Source organism: Haliaeetus albicilla, chromosome 1 (genome assembly GCF_947461875.1).
Source record: "Haliaeetus albicilla chromosome 1, bHalAlb1.1, whole genome shotgun sequence".
In the NCBI taxonomy this organism is placed as follows: domain Eukaryota; kingdom Metazoa; phylum Chordata; class Aves; order Accipitriformes; family Accipitridae; genus Haliaeetus; species Haliaeetus albicilla.
The window spans coordinates 43,979,536-44,003,749 of NC_091483.1; the positions used below are offsets into that span (position 1 = coordinate 43,979,536).

A 24,214-nucleotide genomic window follows, 5' to 3' on the forward strand; every position below is an offset into this window, starting at 1 on the left:
TTGTTTAATCAGACCTGTTTGCCACAGCTGACTATTTGCTCAAAATACCTTTGCTACCTTGTGTTGCCTCTCCATTCCTGCTCTTGTGTGGTTAATAGGGTGCACATTAGAATGACAGGGGTTTGTCTGGCAGAATAAAATATTGTATGACTTTGTTTCCAAGGGAAAACTTTATTTAGTGATGATACTTTTTTAAAAGTAGTGTTGGAAACAACAGTGCTTATTTAACCATTTGATTTGAAATAACGAGCATGCTGTGAGTCTTTGTAATAGCCAGTAATGCATAAAATCTGTAGCCTGCTGTCATGGCTTGATGCATGCATACAGCTCATGGATTATGCAAGTGCATCAAAAAAATCCCTTTTGTCGTATTTCTCCCACTTGCTTCATAATAGATCCCATCTGACAAAGAAGCATGCTGTTTAAGAATCTTGGCTAGATATTTTCTAAGGTGTCAGTATGTTTGGGGATTTTAATTTAATACACACAACATTAAAAAAAAAATTTAAGACCACGACCTTATTTTCTGGGAAAACTCCAATAGCTTTCACAGAAGTCCCACCTTTTTCTTATGCTTTGTAAGGGGGTATGTTTTCTTCCTAGCAAACAGAAACTGGCTAGAAACCCTAGCTTAGAACTAGGGTTTCTGGATGGCTTTTCAAGACTGGGAGACTGTGGTTCTGCTGTTTTTTATTACTTTCCCCTTCACACTTAACTAATCGTGTTACTACATTTGAAAGCAATCCTCACATCTTCAGAATCTGATGTCTTCTATTGCTTGTATATATGATTTAAACATGGTAAGAACTGATGTTGGTAATTCCCTATCCTCACCCGTGATTGTTCTCTGCTAAAATGGCAACACATGCAAGGAAGTTATGAAGCTTTGATCTGTTTTGTATACAGTATAAATAATACCATTTTCTGACAAGGCTGTCCACATTGGAACTTTAATATTTGCTTAGAGGGGGATAAACTATTTCAAACATCACTGTTGTGTTCTGTGTTTACCATCCAAACAGGTCTTAAAATCCTTTAAACTGTTCCCAGAAACACAGAACACATGTTCTCAGAATGGTTTAAAAGATGACTTTATTTTTAATAATACTTCCAGAGTTACAATGCTTCCTTTAAAAAGAGACGTTCCCTGCATCTGTTTATGTCCAGGCTGTATGCATTTTGTTGCAGCAATACCAGGGCAAGTAGAACCATGTAAAAGTCTTGCTGAAACCATAGCCAGGATTGCTTAGTTTAAAAAGAAAACAAACAAACAAAAAAACCTCAACAGCTTAGAGTGCAGAAACAGACCTTTTGTAATGCGAGAATTGCCCCAGGACTGAATCCTTCTTTCAGTAATATTATGCTTACCTCTTCATATCCTATAAAATAAACTACTGACCTTATGCGGATTTTACTGTGTTCTTTAACACACTTGACAGCACGTTGGAGGCCAAGACTGAAACTTCAGCATCTGAGGCCTCTACACTTGCCAAGTCTTTATGGTGCTGAGGAAAACCAAAAATGCAGGAAAGCCACAGGGCTGTGCTATGCAACATGCTTCTCCCTGCTGTGCTCGCTGGCTTCCTACCCTTTGAACCCCTGTGATGCAAAAGCAGCGTTGGAGGAAAATACAGTAGGCAGACAAGTAGAAGGGGACATTTAGGAGTAACTCAGCATCTGATCAGGTGATTTGGAGAGCAAATAAACTGATAACCATTACACTTAACTCAGCTGATAGACCCAGCAGCTCTGGTTTTGTTGTTGCCCTGCCCCTGCTATGCGGAGGGGGTATTTGTTAACCCTACAGGTTACTTTTTCTTAAGCAGTTCTCCTCCAGACATTCGTGTGCAGAAGGGAAATAAATTATCATTGCTGTTAAAAGGAGCACCGCTAAGTTAAAAATCTAATGGAAGGAAGAGACTGAATAGTGCTAGAAATGACCCATATTCAATAATTTGGTCATGAAGGAATATTTCACTTGTGTTTTACTTGACTCACCAGAGTGATCTGGACTCTTGGATCCTCCTCCTTTCAGTGCTGCAGATCATCTGAAGTCAGAAAGAATCAACTTTTTCCTTACCAGCTTTTTTTTTTTCAATTGCCAACTTAGTAGGGACTCCAGCTTGTATCCATTAAGATTTTTATATATTTATTGATCCTCAGGTGAAAAATGCTTGGTATGTGCACTGGAAATGGCTTAACATGCCCTACTCTCTATTTCAGTGTGAGCAAGCTACCAAAGAATTTTGGTTAGAGCCATTCTGCAAAAATGCTCTAATCCAAACCGCCACATCTTTTTGACACATTAAAACTTGCTAATTGCACCTTGGCATACATGGAGGGATTTACAAAGCCATTTTTAAAAAAAAAACCTAAACCAAAATGGAAACCTTGTACAACTTGATCCAGGCCCTCTTAAAATTTTCACTGAGTATAATGAAAAGTGTCTCATATGGCAGTGGTAGAAAAAGAGCCAGAGGGAGAAGATAGAATGGTATTGTTTAGCTGGAAAAACTCTGTTGCTTGTTTAATAGACAATGTGTTTCAATGTGGCAGCTCCTCAGAACGTAAACCTAAGTCTGCTACGCAGTCTTATGTGTTATCTGAAAAACTTCAACAACTTTCAAAAGAGAAACGTCTTGTCAAACTGATTCTTACCTTTGTTTATTTTAATAGAAGCATGCTGGCTGGCTGAATGGATAATTCCAACCAAAATTTTGTGTAATTAAATTTAAAAAAACCCCAAAAACAGACCCCCAAAAAACCAAACCCACAACATAGTAAAAACTGGGACTTCACTAGAAATTATACAGTTGTCGCTTCAGAAAATTGCTGGAAGCTGATGACAAAGCTTTATGATTTTTCAGTGTATTGCCATTTATCTGATCTTTATTATATGTTAGCAGTGAATTGCTTCCTTAATTAATGCTTTCTCCGAGTATTATCATCTCCTTTTGGCAGAAGGAGTTACGCTGTCTTACTCTTTCAGGTCCCCTGCAATGGCTGGTGGATTGTTTGCCATTGAACGCGATTTCTTCTTTGAACTGGGTCTCTATGATCCAGGGCTTCAAATTTGGGGTGGTGAAAATTTTGAAATTTCTTACAAGGTAACACCAAAAGTTGAAAACTAATTCAGTCTAGTAGATCTTTTTTCTGTAAATACTTCTGTTTGGCGTTCAGACAGACCTACCTCTGATTTGCACCACCTCTTGCCTCATGAAGCCCAGAAGGTTTTGTCGTGAGATGTTATGGCAGAGATGTGTGTCCTCAATGTTTCCTTGTGGGCTTTGGGGCAGAAGTCTTCAGAGAGGTGGCCCAGTGCTGAGACCCAAATGCTGAGTAATCTAGATTTTGTTAATGGTTTGGGATCACGCACACCCCTAAATACTTAATCTGAAAACAGACTGACAAATTTGATGGGGCGGGGGGGGACTGAGTGCTCTTATGGTGAGTATAGAAAAATTTGTTTTTGATGAAAGTGATTATAGAGAACAAGTAGCATTCAGTTTATGCATAGATGCCTGTAAAGTATATAACGATGCAACAAAAAGTAATCTGTGCTGGTTTCCTCCTCCCTACCATTTTTAGGGGTGGATAATGATCTCGTATACTTTTCAAAATTTCAAGAACTTCTTTACGAGAGAAGTCTTCATAATTGAAACCTTAACTGCATAATTCATAATCACTGCAGAAGATTTTATTTTCACTCCTAGGCACATGCATGCTCTTCAGTTAGCAGGAAATGTAAGATGATAATCATTAGCTTCTTGTACCTTCAGTGTTCATAATGACACAAGTGGCAGACAGCAGGAATCTGTCCCAATTAACAAACAAAAGTGGAGACATCTAATATCCTCAGTAGCGATCTGTGAAATTGTAGCTGAATTTTACTAAAAGTACATTCAGAGCTCCCCTAGCTACTCTTGCTCTTCGTGGTTTTGAGGAGAGCTCCAAGTGCACTTGCTCAGCTGTAAATCCATATGCAAAAGGTAGTTATTAAGGATGTTACACATACAGGGTCTTTATCCTTCTAATTCTCCATCTTGCTTAGAGCTAAATCATGATTGAAATTACATACAGTAGTTTTGTAATTGAAGTGCTGATTATGTAGAGACCTCCAAATTGGTTTCATGTAGATCACAACTAATCTGAAGGACTAAACAACATTTAGCAGTCCTGCATGCTGACTGCTAGATAGCAAATATAATGGCCTTGCATATCTGAGGGGGTTTTTTGATGGAAATTAAGAAAATTAATATGATGATGCAATGAAGAAAGTAAACTATTCTGCCTATCTTTCCTAATACTCTTAAATCATATTTTTAATCTGGAATTCAGACTAATTTGGAACATCTCCAAAGTTAGCTTGAATTTCGATTTGATGCTACATTTCATACTTGTCAAAACTATGAGCAACTATATTCAGATTTAGGTATGTTTTCTTTTCTGCATAAATGCATTATCCAAGGATGTGTGGGAAGGAGTGAATTTCAGAATGGTAGTATGTTTTACCCATTTTTTTATTTTTGGCTACTATAGTTAGAGAAAAATCTGTTTGTACTTGGAACAATGGGTTACCAAAGACATCCTTATCTCCTACTAGTCTTTATTAAGAAAAACTTCAATGTGATGGGCATCTAACCAAAACCCATCTTAGTGATGGTATGTGAATTGCTTTAATAAAATCAAAATATTATTAATTCTGTCATAAAAAAAATACCCAGTTCCAGATTTTGTGCACTCATTCATTACTGTTGTCTTAAAATAGCAATGAAATGAGATGGCAAACTTTTTAAAAAGCAATTTAGTTGAGTAATTTCATGGCTGAGTTGAAGATGTACTCAATACAGCCTTTCATTTCAGAGACCTATTATGTTATGCTTACATCTGAAGCGAAAATGTTTAAATCTATCGCACAGTTGGTATAGTAAGAAAAATAGTTGATGTTTCTCCCATAATTTTGTTATCTATTTATCTGTCTTACATTCCTGTGCATATATATTAATAATACCTTTGCTTTAACTTGTAGATCTGGCAGTGTGGGGGAAAACTGTTGTTTGTTCCCTGTTCTCGTGTTGGACACATCTATCGTCTGCAGGGTTGGCAAGGAAATCCACCCCCTGTGTACGTTGGGTCTTCTCCTACATTAAAGGTACTGTTTTGCTGCAACCTTGAAGGTGGTTTTTGATTTTAGATAACAACAGTTTAAGATAAATCTATTTAAATTATTAGTAGCAATTTAGAGAGCACTTCATCCAAAGCTATTCAGTGTCTAAAGTAAAGAATGTCATCCCCATGGGAAGGAAATCTTTGTGCCAATCCCACTGTTGTAAAGACTAGAGGTTCCTGGAACCCATCTTCTTGCTCCACCCTGCTCCACCTTTGAGGTACAAACCACATTTCCTATTACTCTCAGCACCCCAAGCCTTTGCCGTGCTGTGCCCAACTGAAGTACAAACAACTCTAGTCACTCCGGGAGATGATGATCGTGGGTTTGAAATCACCCTTTGGTGATTGTAGGCTAAGGTAGCGAACGCTGTAATGTAGCATCTCTCAGACCTTTGTGGCTGCATTTGTTAATTAAGAAACAGTGAATGACACCTGGGAAAACGGTGTGCTCTGCACTTCATTGTAAAGGTTGGTAACTCCACAGGCACCTTGCAGGTTCAGAAGTGTTGCTTAAGCCATGATTTTAAAAATAGACATCACCTCAAGAAAAGAGTGACCCAGCTGCCTATATCTGAAGAGAAAATTTGAATCAAGAAAAACTGTTTCATGTAAGTTTGCACCTACCAGCAGGAAGAGAGACAACCCTCCTGTTAAGGTTTCCTATTACCTAGTTTAAGCTTTCTCTTGTGCAGTGTTTTGGCACTGGTAAATCCCATTCCCAAAGACCCAGTTCTTTGTAAATTCCAATCCCAGAGCCGTCTTCCTAGACGTTACCGATGATGATGACTATTGGTAGGGTTACAGAGTATGGCTTGAGCCAAGCTAGCAGTTGGTTCTGCTGAAATGGGAATGTCCCAGCCTAGCTTAATGGTAGAAAACTAACCTGACACTCTGAAAAAAAAAGGCCTGTATTAGTAATGTGAATTGATTAACATTTTGATCAAACAAGCACCAGGACCAGTGCAAGGGAGGGTAGGGGGAAGTGGGCATAGCTGGGAGTAGAGACAGAGCAATGGGAGGCAGGATAGCAAATGATAGCTCCATTGCTCAATGCAGGCAAGGTGTTTGTTTGCCTTGTCTGAAATTATAAAAACTATTTCACTCTTCTGAAAAGCTGATCAAAAATATGTACTGCATATCTAAACACCTTACATGAGTCTGCTTGTCTGCTTACTGAATACAACAAAACACTGCTGAGTGTTCTTAAATATTAAGTTGCTTCTCTGTACAAGGCAGGATGCAGGAGTAGGTTTCTCCCTCTTCGGGCACCCTCCTGTCCCCATAGCAAATGTGCTTTTTTATAGCTTTGTTCAATTTATGCTGGATGTGGATTAAAGTAAAGCTCACAATAATTTGTGCCTTTAGTCAGATCTATTAAAGTAGACTGTTTTAACACGAGGTCATTAATGCTAGCAGAACCGTACAAAGTGAGGTGTGCATCTAGAACTTGTACAGGTAATATAGAGATAAGAGCCACCAAAGAGACCGAGAAGAAGGATGTGACGGAGAGGTTTGTTCACCAGGCGACCTATCCATTTTTTCCCCTTCTCCAAGCAGCAATAAACTACTTTACTTAAGAAGATAAAATCTCGGTGTGTCATAGCTGACCTGTTTAAGACTTGTTTTTTTCACCCTTAGTGGACTAATGCATATCATTCTCTGTATTAAAACTGTAGAAGGTGAATAGAAACTAAATTGCAGTTCTTGTACACAGCAAATGATTGCAACATTTTATTGCACCCATAACTGAAGAGTCTTTATTTTCAAATAAACATTCTCTAAGCTTGGAAAAAGACTTCGTACTCTCATTAAGCAAGCCAGTTTATTTTGCTGGCTTCAATCCTAAACTGTCATTTGAAAATGATATGCATGTGTCTTGTATAATCTGCTGAAGGTGACAAATTATTAGTGCTATATAAAAATTTCATGCTGCCACTTTTTAAGAGGGGAAATCCTTAAATTTCTGGAATTAACACACAGTTGCATGTGACCCGTTGCGTGCGCTTTGAGTGTGCAGCAATGTCATTGTTCTTCACAGAACTATGTCAGAGTTGTAGAAGTGTGGTGGGACGAATACAAAGATTACTTTTATGCCAGTCGGCCAGAGACAAAAGCGCTGCCCTATGGAGATATATCTGAGCTGAAAAAATTCCGTGAAGATCACAACTGCAAAAGTTTTAAGTGGTTTATGGAAGAAATAGCGTATGATATAACTTCATATTATCCCTTACCACCTAAAAACGTGGATTGGGGAGAGGTAAGTACAGTACATAACCTGTATTTATTTTAGGAGATTTTTTTTTTTTTTAATTGGGAATTCAAAAGGAAGCAATTGTTACTTGACATCAATCTGAGAACAGGCTCTTTGATTACTGGTATACTACGGTGTATGATACTAGCCAGAGAGCTATAGAGTTTGTAACCCTAGGAAAATAATTTTATATATATTTTAAGGGGTGCGATTTTTTATTTTTTTTTTTTATTAGCTCCATAGGTCCTTGGATAATTTTATCTCTAGCCTTGTCTTCAATTATGTCTAAAACTCTTTTTTCCTTAATGGGAATTTAGGGTTTTTTAAAAGCAATATGCGAATCCTGTGTGTGTAGGAGTATTGGCAAAAAATTAATAGGTGAAAATCTTTTTCTGTGAAGGCCTAGAGAACAGATCGTGAAATCCAGGTGGAGTACATTCTGCCTACGTTTGCTGGCCTGGGAGGTACTCATACAGTTACAGCCTCAGTACATCCCTTATCTGCATGTAATAACTTGATGTGATTCCTTAACAGTCGTTTCCAGCATTATTGTATATGAGTATGACTTTACACTAAATTAGGAATGTGGTTACAAATTTGGCATTTTGGCGTGGTTGACAGAGAGAGACAGCATGTTGCCAGGTGAATGCAGGACACTTCACTGAACCCTGCCTGTTTCGTTCTGCCATCTAGCCCACACCTTGAGGAGCTTTTACTGCAGGTCTCCAGCCTGCTTTCAGATTTTTTTTTTTTTTTTTGCCATTTTCAGTTGGTTCCAGCCTTGCCCTGTCTCTGCTATTAATTTCACTTTTGCAGATGGTGGAGGCAAAATCGGAAAATCATCTCACTAGCAGAGGAGGATTCCTGTGTCCCACCAAATTTAACAACCTTCTTTCCCAAGAAATGATGGACCCGTTTTTGTAACTTCAAAAAAGCATCAGAAAGTACAGATCTGTGCTGTTTCCTGTGGCCAAGCAAGTGCCATCTCTAATTTTTCTGAGGAATTAGTGATACAGAGCGTGTGCACGGTCGAAGGGGGTACAAATAGTCTTGGATCTGAGGGACCAGCTGAACAATGCCACCTTTTATTTCTTACCTAAAAGCTAGCACAAAGCATCAGTTACTACATTAGCCTTAGACCTCCTTTTGAAATGACATAAAGGGTTAGGAAGGTGCGTTGTATGTTACTGTTCACTAAGGTGAAAGTATCTGAAGAGAATAAAATAATAATGGCCACCTTGTGGGAAATCATCCCTGATAAAAGCGAGTGGCTCCGGTGAAGTAACAGGAAAGTCGGAAGTTCAGAGACTTCTCTGAAGTTTTCTTCAATGCTTCTTCGCTGGCTGCTAGTTATCCTACATCTGAGAAATCCACCACCCCACGCCCCCCATTTGTAACACCGCACTAATTGCATTTCCAAACTGTCAGGAATGACAGTGTGGGGTTTGTCTTCCTTAACACTCTCTCTGGAAATCAGGTCTAAGCTTAGTCCTCTAGATTTTCTTCTACCATCACAAAGAAGGAGGAGACTCTGCAAAGAAAATAGGTCTGGAAAGAATGTTATTGGTGTCATAAAGTCTTTGTAAAGTTGTTTGCTGGCCATTCTGAGAAGGAATGGGGTAATCAGCAGTTGAGGCATGCTTTCTGACAGGACTTTTGTTCTTTATCCCTATGCCTGTGCCTGCCCCTCATCAATTTTACCTCTTTTTTTCCATGTAATTGCTGCTGGAGGAGGTACATCTGAGCAGCCGGGTCAGTGGGCTGTGCCTGGCTGCAGTTAATAACTGCTGTGCATAACTTCTCTGCATCCCATTTCTCTCATCCACAGGATGAGAGCAACTTAGCTGAGTTCCTGCTTTATTTATGAAGACCTGGGAGACTGAACATGCTTTGATAGGAGATTGAATAAATTAAAGTACTTGGAAGTACTACATTTCGGTATAGTGTATATATAGCTCATTTTGGAAATGAGCTTTGCAACTTTAGCTTTATCAGCATACTCTAACTCACTAAGAGCCTGCAAATTAGCATGGGCAGCTTGAAGCTCCATCTCCCAGAATAGTTAACATCAGAATTTAAATTTCATGCACAGGTTTGTTTCGTATCTCTCTGTCAGGTATCTGTTTCTGGTTTGAAAGATATGTGGGAATTTTCTGAATTCCTTCATGCTTATTTTTTCCTTGAAACTAACTTAGAGTGCAAAACCTCTTTTCCAGATTAGAGGCTTTGAAACCGCTTACTGCATCGATAGCATGGGGCACAGCAATGGTGGCTTCGTTGAGCTTGGGCCATGCCACAGAATGGGAGGAAATCAGGTAAGGAGCCTGGAGTCAAGTCTGAAGGAGAATCGCTTGCTGTGGATGGTAACAGGCTGGTTTTCTGTTAAGCCTGTACGTAAAGTCACTTAGGTGCCAGCTACAAACATGGGAGCTAGGGATTTTCTATAAGCATACTGACATTGCTAAAATATGGGAATCTGAAAGTATCATTTCAAACACAAACAGTACAAAATTGAAGGCAAATTCATAATCTCTTCTTCAGTGAAACAGGTATGTGAGGACGCAAGACCTGTGTTTTAAAGCAACCGTATCACTGCATTAGAATAACTGCAGCTCTTAGCATTGCTGCTGATTCATTATTTATCTTCACTTAATAATTAATCCTTCAGGAAACAACCCCTTACTTGCTTTGGATCAATTATTTCACAAAGTTGTTTTGCTATAATGAAAGTATAAAACTCTTTTGTGCAGTAACTCATCTTCCACCACAGAAGACAAGAAATTGAATACAAATTTCTTGCTGCTTCATTTACAAATTAATTGGCAGAACATGTTTACTAATAGATGGTTGCAATCCAAGCTGCTGTTGTGTTTGACCTGTATCTTCACAAACCTACCTGCACTACCACACAAACATGCTGTTCTGTCTTTACATCTCCTTTTTCAGTTGGAAAACTTGTAATTTTAAGTCCTTGTTTATGCTGATGTAGACTTGAACCAGGCAAGTTTTGTCACAGCAGTCTTGAAATCATGTGCAGGATGATGCTTTTAAAAATCATATTTGGGTTAGCTCTTGGTGGCCCCTGGAAATGTCTCTTTTATTTTGATACTTAATTAAAAAGTTCCCTAAACTACTTTTTCTGTATATGTTACCCCAAAAAACCCTTAACAATTACTTCATAAGAAGTAGCTAGGACAGCTAATGTATCTGGATGCATTAGTTTGATTTCCTCCATGGGTAAAATGCCGAAGTTTCACTGTCTTAACGTGAAATTACTGTCCAGGACCAAGGACTTGCTACCAGACTTTTAGAAAGATAGTGGATTGTTTGGCCATCAAATCATACAAAGGCTTTTAATCAAACACTTTCAGAAGCCTCCCAAATAGGAATCCCTTTACTCTTATCATTTTTGTCTTGCTAGCTAAGTTTCTTAGCCTTCTAAATCCTACTGGAAAGTTATCTGTGAAATTGAGTGTTGTGATAGTAAAAGTGCATTACATCATGTAAAATAAAGAACGCTTCTGAAAGATATGTGTAATAACACCAGAGAATATTTTGAATGGTGCAATTTTGTTGGTATTTTCAGTGTTTCTAAAATTCTCGTTATTTTGACTCAACTGTTAAAAAGGTGGCTTTCTTTTTTTCCTGTTAGCTTTTCCGAATCAATGAAGCTAATCAACTCATGCAGTACGATCAGTGCTTAACTAAAGGACCGGATGGATCCAAAATTATGATTACACACTGTAATCAGAATGAATACAAGGACTGGCAATACTTCAAGGTATGTAACAGATACATAGCAGAAAAGAAATTAGAATTTGCATCCTGATTTTTTGCACCTTTTTAAAATTATTTTATGTATATCTGAAATTAAAGATCTACAACAAGGTTAACTGAACCAAGTAGAGTAAATTGTTAATTGCACATTCTTGGAAATCCATGCTTGCCACGAAAACTTCCTCTAGGGAAAGATGCTTTTGCTAGTGGTTCTAGTTGCTGTCTTCTGTAGCAGAATCTTTAAGGAAAACCTGATGAAGCTACATGTGCTGCCACAGGTATGTTAGGAGTTCGCAGTTGTCTCAGAGGAACCAAAGAGGATGTCCACTACCAGCGACAGAGTTTCTAAAAGCTAGTAGTGTCGTCACCCTCTCTGCTTGTATGCTTTCTGTGAAGAAAGTTTCTTTATCTAATGTACACTGTGAGAAGATTACTTAAATGCTGATGTGCATTTAGCAGCTAGGGTCAATACTAAGTCTAATTTTGGGAGGTCTAAATTGAAGTGTTCCTCTGTTTAAAGACACATGATCTTTTTAAGCCTACGTAGGAATAGGTAAACATAGCATTACTCTGCCTTTTTGTGTTGTCTTTGCCTTCTTCAGTATTTCTTTTTCCTGTTCATTAGCTGTTTGCTAATAATATGCTCTGTTGTGAATACTGGGTGTGGCGCCATTGTAATGCTATTGCAAAATCTATGAATTTTTAATAAAGACTTGGAATGTTGGCCTATACACGTGAGGGCTGCTACAGTCTGTCTAGTCACTACATCTCTAAGTCCTCGCTAGCTTTGAAAGTGCTACTTTAAAAAATGTCTAAGGCTTGTCTCTTAAAAAGAGACCACATAGTCTAAGGGTGACGTTATCCTTGGATATAGTCACACGTAACTTGGTTTTGTGTCCAAGAAACTATTCTGTGTTGGATTTTTCTTCAGATTATCTAGTATATTACATATTTATTAATTCATTAGCTGGTTATCTGGATTGTGTTTGCCTGAAAGATGTAGGCACTGTTTGAGTGCAGCAAAATCTGTTTGTTATCCTTTAAGCCACTCCACGTTTTCTGGTATTTGCATAGAGCTAGGAAATACCAAGCACCGTAATGGATTTCCACCCAGCTTTCTTGTGCCATATAGAGAGACAAAATTCTTTAAACCTGAAATTTAAAAATCAATAACCAGAGTTTCAGTGCCTGCCAACTTCTGCTTTAATATTGGAATAATATATAGCACTTGTTAACTCTCCAGCCATTCTAGTGTGTCCCAGTATGTTACTTGGCTCTTCTCTAAGCATTTCTTTCATGCAAGAAGATCCATTTCCTCCACAGTGGTACCAAGTTGTGTAATTGTTTGCTTATTACCGCAAGTTATAAGGAAGCCCAGTAGGCACGGTCTGGGCTGTAGAACAAAACGCTGGCTGGCTTCCAGAAGGAAAAAAAAAGAAAAAGGGGGAGGGGGGTAAAAGCGGAAGGACCACCAAGGGTGTGTAACCAAGCAAATACTAGAAATTTGGCACACTCCACAGTGCAGTACAGAGGGTATGACCGTTTCTTCTAATGAGGAGGGTGTAAGGAGCGAAATGCTTATGAACTGCTGAAAAATGTTGTGGCCTTCTGTAAATGAAAGCTGCCAGGAGATTTTATCTGGTTGGTCGGTTGGTTGTTTCTGGAATAAACACTCGCGTGCCAGTTTGGTGAGCGTAACATCTGTGCTGCTTGAGCCTTGAGCGGCAGCAGGGCTTCGGTGCCCAGAAGCAAACATCCAGAACAGGGCTGGTGGCGGTCTGCCTGTTGCTTTTGTCCATTCATCTGTTGACCTCTCCCAGTAGAGGACCCCCACGACTGGCCACACGGCAGGAGCAGGTATCAAGCTGAACCAACATCTGGACACGCAGATGCGCGTGGGAGTGACGGGAGTGAGGAGGGAGAGGGTCCCTGTGCCAGGGGCGTCCGGGCGCACGGGGCAGGGCTGCAGAGCCCCAGCCCGGCCGCAGGTTCGCTTCTGCTCCGTTGCTCTCCGCGCGAGATGCAACCGGTCAGCGCGTCGGGGCTGCGTCTGGCACAGGGGGTCAGCAAGCGGGAGAGGAGCCGCGGGCCACTTTGCAGACGCGTGAGACTCGGGCACGGCAGCGCAGGGCGGGTGGAAGGAGCCAGGCGTGCGACTCTCAGCCTGAACGGGCCAGGCACAATAGGTCTGCAGTTTCTTAGGCGGCCTCCTGTTGCTCGGGAGGCCAGACTTGCTCGCATACCCTCTTCTCTTCTACCAGCCAAACGGAGCAAAGTAACTGGTTTGTTTGGTTTGGGTTTTTTTTCCCCCAGTGTGGTTCATGGTGGTGGCGTGCAGTTGCTTTATGTGAGGGCTAACCAAAGGAGGATCTGCCCAGTGAAGTCAGTTCTCATAGAGCTGTCCTCAAAAATGAATCTTTTGGTTTGGTTACAGGAAGGATGAAAAGGCTTGGAAGCATTTTAGACACGGTCCTGCTCATTTTCTTAGCAGTTTGTTGCCTAAGAGAAACGGGAGGCGTCTCAAGTGGACCTACACATATCAAACATTTCATAATACGAATGGCTGTGAAGGTCTAGGCTTAACAAACAGTAAAATGAGTATAGAACTGATCTGTTCTGGGACCCTAAAACCTGGTTTTGTAAACAGCTATATTGCAGTTGTGAAGAAAATGTTTAAAAAAAAAAAAAAACACCAAACCAAACACACATGTTCCTGATGGTTTTGTTTTCCAGAATCTGCACAGATTTACTCACATTCCATCAGGGAAGTGCTTGGATCGCTCCGAAGTCCTCCATCAAGTTTTCATTTCAGAGTGTGACTCCAGTAAAGCAACGCAAAAATGGGAAATGAACAACATCCTTAGTGTGTAGACAGACAAAACCTACCTACTGACAACATTAATTTGTACAGGACTGAAAATAGCCTGAAAACTGCTGCAATTATTAACTTTGTACAGCTGCGAGCCTCCTGGCTTGGATGAAGGACATAGAGGAACTGTGATTATTACAATAACATTATCATCCGCAGTTAATGTTTACAAAACTGCTTTACCTTAAACTCTGTAGATGTTTACATCTTTTTGTTTTAAGATGTTGGTCAATTAATGTGCTGTTAGCTATGTTTCATAGGAACATAGTTAAAAGCGTTGTCGTCTTCTTTGGGATTACACTCAGGGGTCTGAAGGCAGTTTTTTTACACACACTTGAAAAGGTTGGAGTAACCAGATTTTCACAGAACTTGGTGATTATCAACCTGTTGTATATTTTTATTTAATTTTACATCTTACTAAGCACTGCCACAGGTTATTAGCCAGGGTGGCCTTCTCTCACAGTCATGCTGCTTTTTTGGAAGGTGAATTTCAACATATTTAGTGCCTCTTTCATTTCTCTCTTTCACAAGAAAAGCATTTGTTGGAAATTATACAGTGGATTTTTCTGAGCTGTCACCAGGGGTAGGGACCAACCGTACTACCCTGTGTAATTATTGTGTTACCGAAGACAAATTTCTATTGCCGGTTCGGCTGCTCTACTTCAACTGGACACTGTACGGTGCAAGGAAGAGCTTAGTGTTGAGTTTAGTGCTAATGTGGTACATTTGGATGGAAGTAAGCACCCTCGCGATTCCAGTTAAGAATTTATAAGCACTAACTTGCTTGTTTAAACCATGCCTTACATAAAAATAATTTAAAAAATAAATAAAATAAAGCTGCACAATTATGTAAAACTTAGAAAGAATCCAATGCTTCATTTATATTGTTATTTTAAATGGAAATCACTGAAGAGGTGGACTAAAACTTTTAATTAGGAAAAAACATCCAGCTTCTTAACACATCTGTGTAATTCTTTACAAGGACATCTGTCAACCAGTTTGGATGCCAGATTTAGATTTGAAAAGAGAAATGGAAATCCTGAAACCACATTTATTCATACTAATTTTCTTCTTTTTTTTGTCATTGGAAACTTCTCCTGAGGGATTACAAACACAAAATACAACTGCTTGGTGCTATAGTGTACAGAATAGAATGCGAAGAAGTTTCTAAAAATGTTCTGGAAAGGAGTTGGTGCAAACTCCCTTAGGAGTATAAATATTTACTCTGAGTGAACAGAGAGGTGGAGGAGAAATGACTTGTCCTCACTTCCTTATTCTAGATTTTGTGACTGTTAAATGTTGACATCAGTGTACTGATTTCATAAGAGTTATGCCTATAACATGTCACACTATTAAATATGACTAAATACTTCCCTGAAATCTAGAATAGCATTGCATGCAGCTTCCATTGATGTTAACAAGGGTTATGTATCATATTTGGTGACACAGTTTGATCTTTACAGGGCTGTCTGCACTGATCTATTAGTTTGGGATCTTTCCTAGTTTCTATAAACTTCTCATCTATCCTTTCAGAGCTATGAAAAATAGAAAATAAAGGAGGGGGAAACTGGAAAAAAAAGGAAGATAAGGGTGTGTGCCGGTACTTGTTCCTTGTGTGTATGAAAACTGACTCCATTTTTGTGTGTTGGGTAGATTAATTTAATCATACGACTATGCATAAGAGAAAGAATGGTGGCACATAAATTGTGCGGGTGTGCATTTTAAATGGGTATTTTGTGCAATTCATCGAAAGCTGATGCTGTATGTGAATATGAATCTGTATGTGAGACTGAAACCTTACAAAACATGAGATCGTAAGAAGCTGTTGCTGTAATGACTTTTTCCTACTATAGCTGGCTTGGAAAAAAATAATTCCCATATTCTTGCTTTGTAAGTTGATGATAATATCACTATGCATTTCTACATATTTTATAAATTTGATTTATGCAGATTTTGATACACTGTATGTTTCTGTAGAAATTGTATAAATCTTTAAAAAATTTATTAGGGATAAATCTGGGAAACCTATGTATATCTTACTTATGGGTTGCTGGTTTTTTAGGTGAAGTAAATAAAATATTTGAATTTTTGGGTTTACTATACTTTTACAGAGTAAAAATGGATTATTATCTTTATAGAAACCCCGTATCTCAAAATCTAGACAACTTCAGTGTCATGAGCTTACTAATATTAAAAGTGTTTTATTTTACTTTTTATCTAGGTACCTTTTGTCTCATCCATGGGGACTCAGGTTTTTTTCCAGTGAAATGAAATGAAATTTCCACTGAGAGTTGCCACGTGGACACATTTGGATTTTTGTATCACCTACCCTGATCTAATTAGGTAGATTTAATATGCTAATAGAAAAATTAAATTGAGAATTATTTCTAAAGTAGAACCAGAGGTCAGGATTAGTTGGTAGTGTTTTGACTCTATATTTTATCTTAGTCCGTTTATGTTTCCACCAACAAACATGTTTCGAACAAACTTTTTTTTTTTCCTGAGAAGGTTTCTTAGCAAAAGAGTATGCAATTAAATTGGCACATGGAAGACCCAAGTTCTGGCCTAAGAGCAAACCTAAATGCTGAAATCTACAGTACTTCTTTACAGATGGGATTCTTGTTCCCTAGCCACATCTGTCAGTGCACTTTTGTGTATTCAGATTTTGAAAGGCTCCTTTGGCAAAACCCAGGGGGTATAGCAGCAAGCGGTTCATGTAGGGAATACCCTTTTATGTAGAGAAACAGGGATTGATAGGAAAGAGGGGACATCATTCTTCTTTATCAGAGATCCTAGCACCAGGAGAACTAACAGCACCCTTTGGGCAGTACCAAAGATGCTGTCCCCATTGATGGCATTGTAGAATTAATTCATCCTCTTTCCCTAATGCCAGTGAATCTCCTTTACTACTGTCTGCTTCTTCCATACTATCTGCCTCCAAATTGCGGTCCCTAAAGCCAGAAGTTAACAACTTACTACTATGAAACTAGACCAAGAAGCCTGAGATCTATTACATTATGCCAGGGATGTAAAAATTTCACATTTATCCCTGATCTGTGAGACTTTTCACAAGAAAAGAAAAAACATACTGCTGCCTATAAAAACACAAAAGGTGCTTTGGGAGATTTTGCTGTATATCAAGCACAACTTTCCCTATAGGTTAAAAAAGATCAAATTGTGCAAGATCCATGGAGACATAGGAATAAGGAGGAGAATTTCAGAACATGCAGAAGAAATGATCTATACCATTGAACGCAAACTGGTTTTTTGTAAAAGCATTTCTTGTTTGTTCCCTGCTGGTAAGCTTAGACCCATTAATTGTAATAGGTGAAAAGAAACAACTCAGGAGAAACAAATCAGCAGTGTTTCTGTTTCTGGTTGTTTTTCTCCTTGCTAGAGAAGGCATGGGAATACTAGGTCTTGCTGTGTTCTGAAATCCTGTCTTGCTGTTTTCTGAAATCTTATCTTGCTTACATTTATGAGAGCAATCCTTGAGAAGTGTCAGTGGTTATCTTCCAGGGTAATATTTACTTTCTGGGAACATGAGAAGCGGTTGCCAGCATTTAGTCTTCTGGTTGTTGACTTTACTTATCCTGCAAGCCTCCTCTGAACTCTTGTAGCGTTAGAATAGTACGTTGTGTAGTTTGGCTGGCACTGTATAGGAGGACTCTTTACATACAATAAGTCTAGGTAGAAAAAGTGATAGCCTGTCAAAAAATGTAGGTGAGTTTGCCTCCCTTTGGGTTTTTGGTGTTTTTTTTTTAAAAAAAAGCTACATGAACTGTGAGTGATCCCTGCAGACTGAAGCCCCCTTGGCCCTTCTTTCACTGTGGGGAGCCTCTGGTCATCTTCCCTCACCCGCTGCTGCCACAAGCATGTGCGTCGGCGTGTGCTGCCTCTCTCATCGCACCCTCAGCTGCATTAACCAGCATGGAGCACAGCAAAAGTGGGAAGAGGTGTTTGTGTGGATTATGCATCTTGGTAACCCAGTTAATGGTTAGTGACCTTTGGTTTTTAAATCAAAAAACCGAGTCCGTTCTTTACACTGAGAAACGAATTAAGTATTCTCCATTACCACGTAACATGGGTCCTGGTAAAAGAAAAAATAAGCTGTTGGCACAACCTTTAGGGTTTTTATCATGTTGCACTGCTCTGTGGCTGTTCTGAACAGCAGTGTGGATGGAGACTCTTCAGCAAGGCAGTGGAATAGCTTATGGTCTGACAGATCTTCACTGACTGATGAAAAATGCATATTCCCTCAGTTAACACGTCAACAAAGGTGACAAGGATCAAAGCCTGTAAGGAGGAGTTAGAGCTGTTTAGACACCAAGATGAAAAGGTATGCTTGCGTGTTAGATCCCTTCTTTTTCTCACTAACAGACTTCACTGAAGAGAAACACGATTGCTTTAGGGACAAGAACCGTGCCCCATCCAAAGTGGTGTGCAGGTAAAGTAGGGCTGAGTGCTAGGTGCGTCCCGCAGGTCTCATGGATGCGATCGTTCAATGTGAAAGGAGAACTGCCTCAGGTGGGCTGCCAGTTCGAACAACTCGGCGGCGTTTCTTGTGCGAGAGTAATGTCTCCACAAGAAAGGAGCAGAAAGGTGGGAGAAGCAGCACAGCACTAACTCCTGTTAAAACAAATCAAAAACTCTAGTGCCTGAGATGCGCATGATGGCAACAGCAGCCCTCTGGCTGAGCATCCCACGGGTCCTGAAAGGGGAAGGGAAAATGAACAGAGAGATGTTATTTTGCTTTCCTGGAAAGGGCTGCTGGTGGCAGTGTGTGTCAGTCAAAAAGGTGGCATGCCCAGACAGTTGTTCAAGCACAGTCTTCAAATGAAATTAAGATGTACTGCTTGGAATAGGCTTTCTGAATCACTTGAAGGCACTAGAGTGGAAATAGGAATCAAAATACAACCTCTTCCCTTTAAATTTGTGGAAGGATTTTCCCAGGAAAATAATGTAGGCCAGTATCTTTGAACAAGCCCTGACATTAAACGGTGGTGGATCTTTTGAGTATAAAGTTCTCTGGATCTTCTGTGTGTGGGTGCGTGTTCCCGGAGTTGGGCCTGTCACAAAGAGACAGGATTAGCGCTTACGGGTAACGAACGTGGGGCAGAGCCACGAAGACTCCTGCCTGCATTTCTGAGGGCTGCTGGGTGAAAAGGTGCCCTCTGCAAGCTGTGCCTCCGCACAGCCAGGGATCTCGTCCCACGGGGGGAGCACCGTGTCATTCTGGGGTACGCTCAGGAGACCCACCTGGCAATGGATGCCTTGCTAGCCGAAGCCTGCAGGATGGCTCGGCTGCCATCGGCGGCCATCAGCCCTCTTGCTGGAGTCCCCAGGGCCATCACAGCTGCCCAACAGGCAGCTATGATTGCAATTCTCATATTTTTATTTCTGAGGCAGCAGAAACAATGAACGGAAGTAGAACTGGATGAAAGTAGAAGCCTTCTGGAGGATTCTTGTGGGTTCATAAGAAGGGAGATTTGGGAAGAGCTGAACAGGAGAAAAAGCACGCCAAGCTCTGGAAGTGCTTCTAGTCATACCGCTCTTTCAGTTGCACTGAGGGATGCCCTGAAGTCCTACCTGTCCTGAAAATGCCACGGAACCTCTAAAGACAGAGCTAATCAACCTGGCGGTGGAAGGGAAAGCTGCCTGTCCTGTTGCCTGGGAGTGAAGGTAAGATGGCGTGGGTGTTGCTGAGGAAAACAATTCTGTTACCCTGTAGCAGAGTGGAGTCTGGTTCCTACTGGTATTAAAGCTATTAGGGATAAAGTAATGTTGAACAGGGCCATTCCCAGTTGGAGATAGGAATCACTCCTGCCTTTTTTTTTTTTTTTTTCCTGTTACAGTATCCCATTATCTTCTATGTGATGATTATGAGAGGAATCAAGTCTGCACTCCAGAAATACCAGGACCCTTTGTCTCTGATGGACAAAGTTGAAAAATATTTTGCCTTAGGATGAGAAGTGAGCTTAACATAAGAACTTAAAAAGTACATGCAAGATCAGACCAAAAGTCCAGCTAGCATAGTAGCCTGTCTCCCTCAGTGATCAGTAGGATCAATGTGGTCAAGGAGTACAGGGCAGAGTAAAAGGACGGGCAAGGGTCTAGCATTGTCCCTACTTCTGGCAATATACAACTGAAGCACTGTCTGAGCTAGAGATGGCGTTTTCTATTTAATAGTCCAGAATTTGTCTAACTGCTGTTTGAATCTAGGCAGACTTTGGTCATCCGTCACATCTGATTATCCAAAAGGTTTCAAGGTTGCTGAAGAGGCATGCTGGCTCTGCGGTTCGTTCCTCTGCTGAGACAAATCGGTGAGATATAGAAGAACTATGAAGGCTTGTTAAAGGTCTTAATTCCTGAAGGGAGTAGTTAGTGCTAGGTCAGTGCTGGGGCCAGCCAGCCAGGAGCTGGCTTCAAGGTGGCAGCACTGACAGTAACATCATCACAGCACGTTTTTCACAGGGTTTTCTAGAAGGATGTGGTCTTGTCCACACAAACATCATTCCTTCAGCTCTGCTGGAGAACTGATTTATGGGTACAAACTTTACCATTAGATGTTTGGGCCAGGAAATACTGAGAGTAGCCATACAACTTAGAGGTGGAACACCAGATTTGCAGGCTATAAAGATTTTTCTGGTGGTTGATTCCATGTTCAGTCCTGGAACATCAAGACCCTCTCCAACACTGAGGCTAGGGGGGGGATAATTGATCTCAGGACATCAGGATAGTCAGAGCAATGTACAGGTTCACTCACTAATTGGTGCTGGCCTGTGACATTTACTTAATCGCACCAATGAAGAGAAATCTGCATAGGCAGTCAGCTTTTTTTGCCAGGTAGGTCTGAATCTCATGCACATCCCACAGTTAGCAGAGTTAATGTGTTCCTTAAGGAGAACGCAGCAGCAAGCTCGACATCTGGGCTCCGTTACAGGATTCTTGACACTGGATTCAAATGGGATCACGGAAAAGCAGATGGGGCTGTGATGCAGCTCATAGGAGAGGCCCAGCAATTTTGGAAATGCAGGAGTTGCTGACAAAACACATATATTTCAAGATGTGGCAAGAAATGCAAGCCAAAATGAGAAAACAAGCAGAAAAATAAATATATGGTAAGGATGTTACAGCAAGTGAAGCAGGAGCAGTGACAGTCACCACCACAGCAAATAATCTATTGCTGAGCAATATGTACTAGATCATGTACCAATGTTATATACAAGATGCCTGTGATACACTGTTATGAAACAGTTCAATAGATCATTAGCTAATCAAAGTTAAAACTCCTATTACATTTTTTCTGATTTTCTCTCCACACCCATTTGCAATTTCTTTTGTGTTACTGGAGTTCTAAAGCCTGTATATACTGCAGTCAGTTCCCAGGTCTGTAGCTGTTCTACTCAAGGTTTTCCTTCTGAAAACACACCAAAAAAAGAAACCCCCAAAACCAAGAGAGGCATATTTACAGTTCTTCAGACATAGGTTTTGCTTGGGAAAAACAAGACCAACTTTGTAAATAGGCTTTGTTCTAAGTTGATCTAAGGAAAAGGAAACTTTATATTCTTTTACGAAGACGGTAAGGAAATACTAAATATTTGTTTTGTTCTTAACTCTTTACCTAATAATGCCTAACATGCTATTTGTTTTTCTAGCAAACGCCTATTACCTCTTCACAAAATTACCTATTATAGCTCCAGCATCTCTTCCAGACTAATGTAATGTCGTTTATTGTCCACCCACATTACCCATGCCATAAACATTAGGCCTGGTTTTTCCCCTTCACATGTGTTGGGGGAGCACATTTTAATATGTAATACATTCTGTATTAACGCCGTATTTCACCTGCTGGTTTTATTATCCTGTCACTTCAGGCTGCAGGCTGGCTTTGCAGTTCTTCGCTGTTCTCATCTTTCTTGCAGCACCATTCAGCACTTTTTTCCAAGTCACATATGTATATATTAAACAAGCACTAGTCATTAACCCCATCTCCAAAAATAACCTATGGGTTTTCATAGGTGGTTTTCCTCCACTGAAACTGATGACTAATTCCCATTTTGTTCCTGTATTGTTAACCAGCTATTTATTCATGCCAGGCCTTCAATGATGACTTACTCAAGAAGACCAGAACTACCTGATCTCCTTTACCTTCATGTTCACTGATTTCTTCGAAGAATATTTACAGGCCTGTGGAACAGGATTTCCTCGTGTGAGATGGCAATAGGACTGTCTAGCCATTTGTCCAGCAACACTCGGCTGTACTATGGTTCCTACCAGCTTGCCATATGGGCATTACTGGTCTGAAGTTCCCTGTATCTCCACAGAATGCTTTCTAAAAATTAGTGTCATATTTGTGACGTTCCATTCCTCTAGCACTAAGGCAGTTTTAAGTGAAAAAATATAAAGTACAGTTCATAGTTCAGCCATTTCATCCTTGAATTTCCTTAGAACTCTTGGATGAATACCATCTGTCCTGTCATTTTGTTTCAAAACCTTTTACACTTGGATTTGAGACAGATGCTCCACCATGCCTCTCCCATTAAAAAGTTCTGTCGTGAAAACTTCCTGAAGCTCCTCTACGTGGTTAACAAAAAAAAAAAAAAAAAAAAGGTCATTTTCTTTTCCTGAAATCTTCTCTAGGCATTGCTACTATATCTTGAGCATCTATTGTCCCTAGGACAGCTTGGCAGGCCTCCTGGTTCTGATGTGTTTGAAAGTTATTGGTCCGTCTGTTTTCTGAAGTTGCTCTGATGCTCTTTTTCCCTGCCACACATTGCTGTGTCTGGCCTGTCAGGGTGCAGTTTTCTTCTGGTTTACTGGTTTAGAAATACAACTTCAACTTTTTAAAGACTGCTTTCCTGCATTTGTTATTCTGTCATACCTGCTCTTTATCCACCTCAGTCTTATTTTCAGTGGTCTTTTGGTCTGCTTTACTGGGTGGTATGCCTTTATGCTGGACCTCTAGTGCGATGTGAGCAGTCCCCCGATGCCTGCAATCATTTTGGCCATCCCTTTTAGTTTTGGTTTGAGACACACCTCCCAGTTCACCTCCAGTTAAAAGATTCCAGTGAGTCATTTCATAAGATTGTCCATATTGAACATGGATGTGAAAAACTAATTTAGCTTTTCTTCCATGACCTTATCTTTTCTGAACATTCCCGTTACCCTTTGATCACTTACTAGTCCTTTCCAGCACTAGTTCTTTCAGTGCTCACAGATGGGCATTATCCGAACTCCCTGATCTAACATACCATACTTTTTAAAGCTTAATTTGAAAGTAGTAATTTCCACATGCTCTTTTCCATTTGCCTTTAATCTATGTTCAACATCCTTCTTATTGAAAGGACAAAATATTATTTAAAAAAATTACTAATTATCTAAATATCATGACATCATTCTCAGTTGATAGATCAGCCTGATGCAGAGCTTTGCCGTGGCTTGCTGCAGCTCACGCTGACATGGCATGCACACAAAACGATCTGTGTAATGATGTGGGTCAGGCTAGTAGAGTGGTGCGATAGACTATTTTTGCAATAAAGATCTCTCCAGCAGTCGGGATGTATTTGTAAATGAGATCATAAACAAAAGTAACCCATAGGTGGCTTTTTATAGAGCATCGTTAAGATGTGGGGACAACACAGTGGCAACATTAGGCAGGTCTGCACTGATTTGTGCTGAAGCTAAATTAGCCAATTAATACTAAATGAAATAGAACCCAAAAGCCATTTTACCTCACTGCGGAAAATATTAAAGAGCTCCTTTATTCTGAATTACCTCAAGATATGCTCTTATTCTGACACCATATTTAAAATTCTGTAACCCATGCAGCTTTCTAGGACACCTGAAGGGTTATATTTCATTTCAATTTAAAAGCACTTGAGCAGAAGTAAAAAACATTTCAAATAATCAAACTAGTCAATTTACTCTGATGCTGCTGCTCCACTGCAAAAGATTATTTAAATCTAATCAGAAAGACTTCTTGAAGCATCACAGTTCTGTTCAGGGAGGGAGTCTGAGAATTGAGGGGAGGTGATGGTGTGTTTCTACAGGGAAATCTGAACAGAATGTGCTGAAAATGAGACCAGTGTAGTCTCAGCTACACGCTATGACAGGGAATTGCCTCTAGCTGGAGGAATTTTTGAGTT

The 24,214-nt window shown here is 40.0% G+C and overlaps 1 protein-coding gene across 3 annotated transcripts in view; it reads left to right on the forward strand.

The window, feature by feature from the left end:
• Positions 1-16,168, forward strand: part of GALNT7 (polypeptide N-acetylgalactosaminyltransferase 7) — a 76,833-nt gene extending 60,665 nt beyond the window's left edge. For all 3 annotated transcript variants that reach the window (XM_069787041.1, XM_069787035.1, XM_069787050.1), the window contains exons 7-12: positions 2,990-3,107; positions 5,030-5,152; positions 7,208-7,426; positions 9,637-9,735; positions 11,073-11,201; positions 13,931-16,168. In XM_069787041.1, coding sequence (XP_069643142.1) covers positions 2,990-3,107; positions 5,030-5,152; positions 7,208-7,426; positions 9,637-9,735; positions 11,073-11,201; positions 13,931-14,068 — 826 coding nt within the window. In that variant the 3' untranslated portion in view covers positions 14,069-16,168. The remainder of the gene's footprint in view (positions 1-2,989; positions 3,108-5,029; positions 5,153-7,207; positions 7,427-9,636; positions 9,736-11,072; positions 11,202-13,930) is intronic.
• Positions 16,169-24,214: the final 8,046 nt, after the last annotated feature.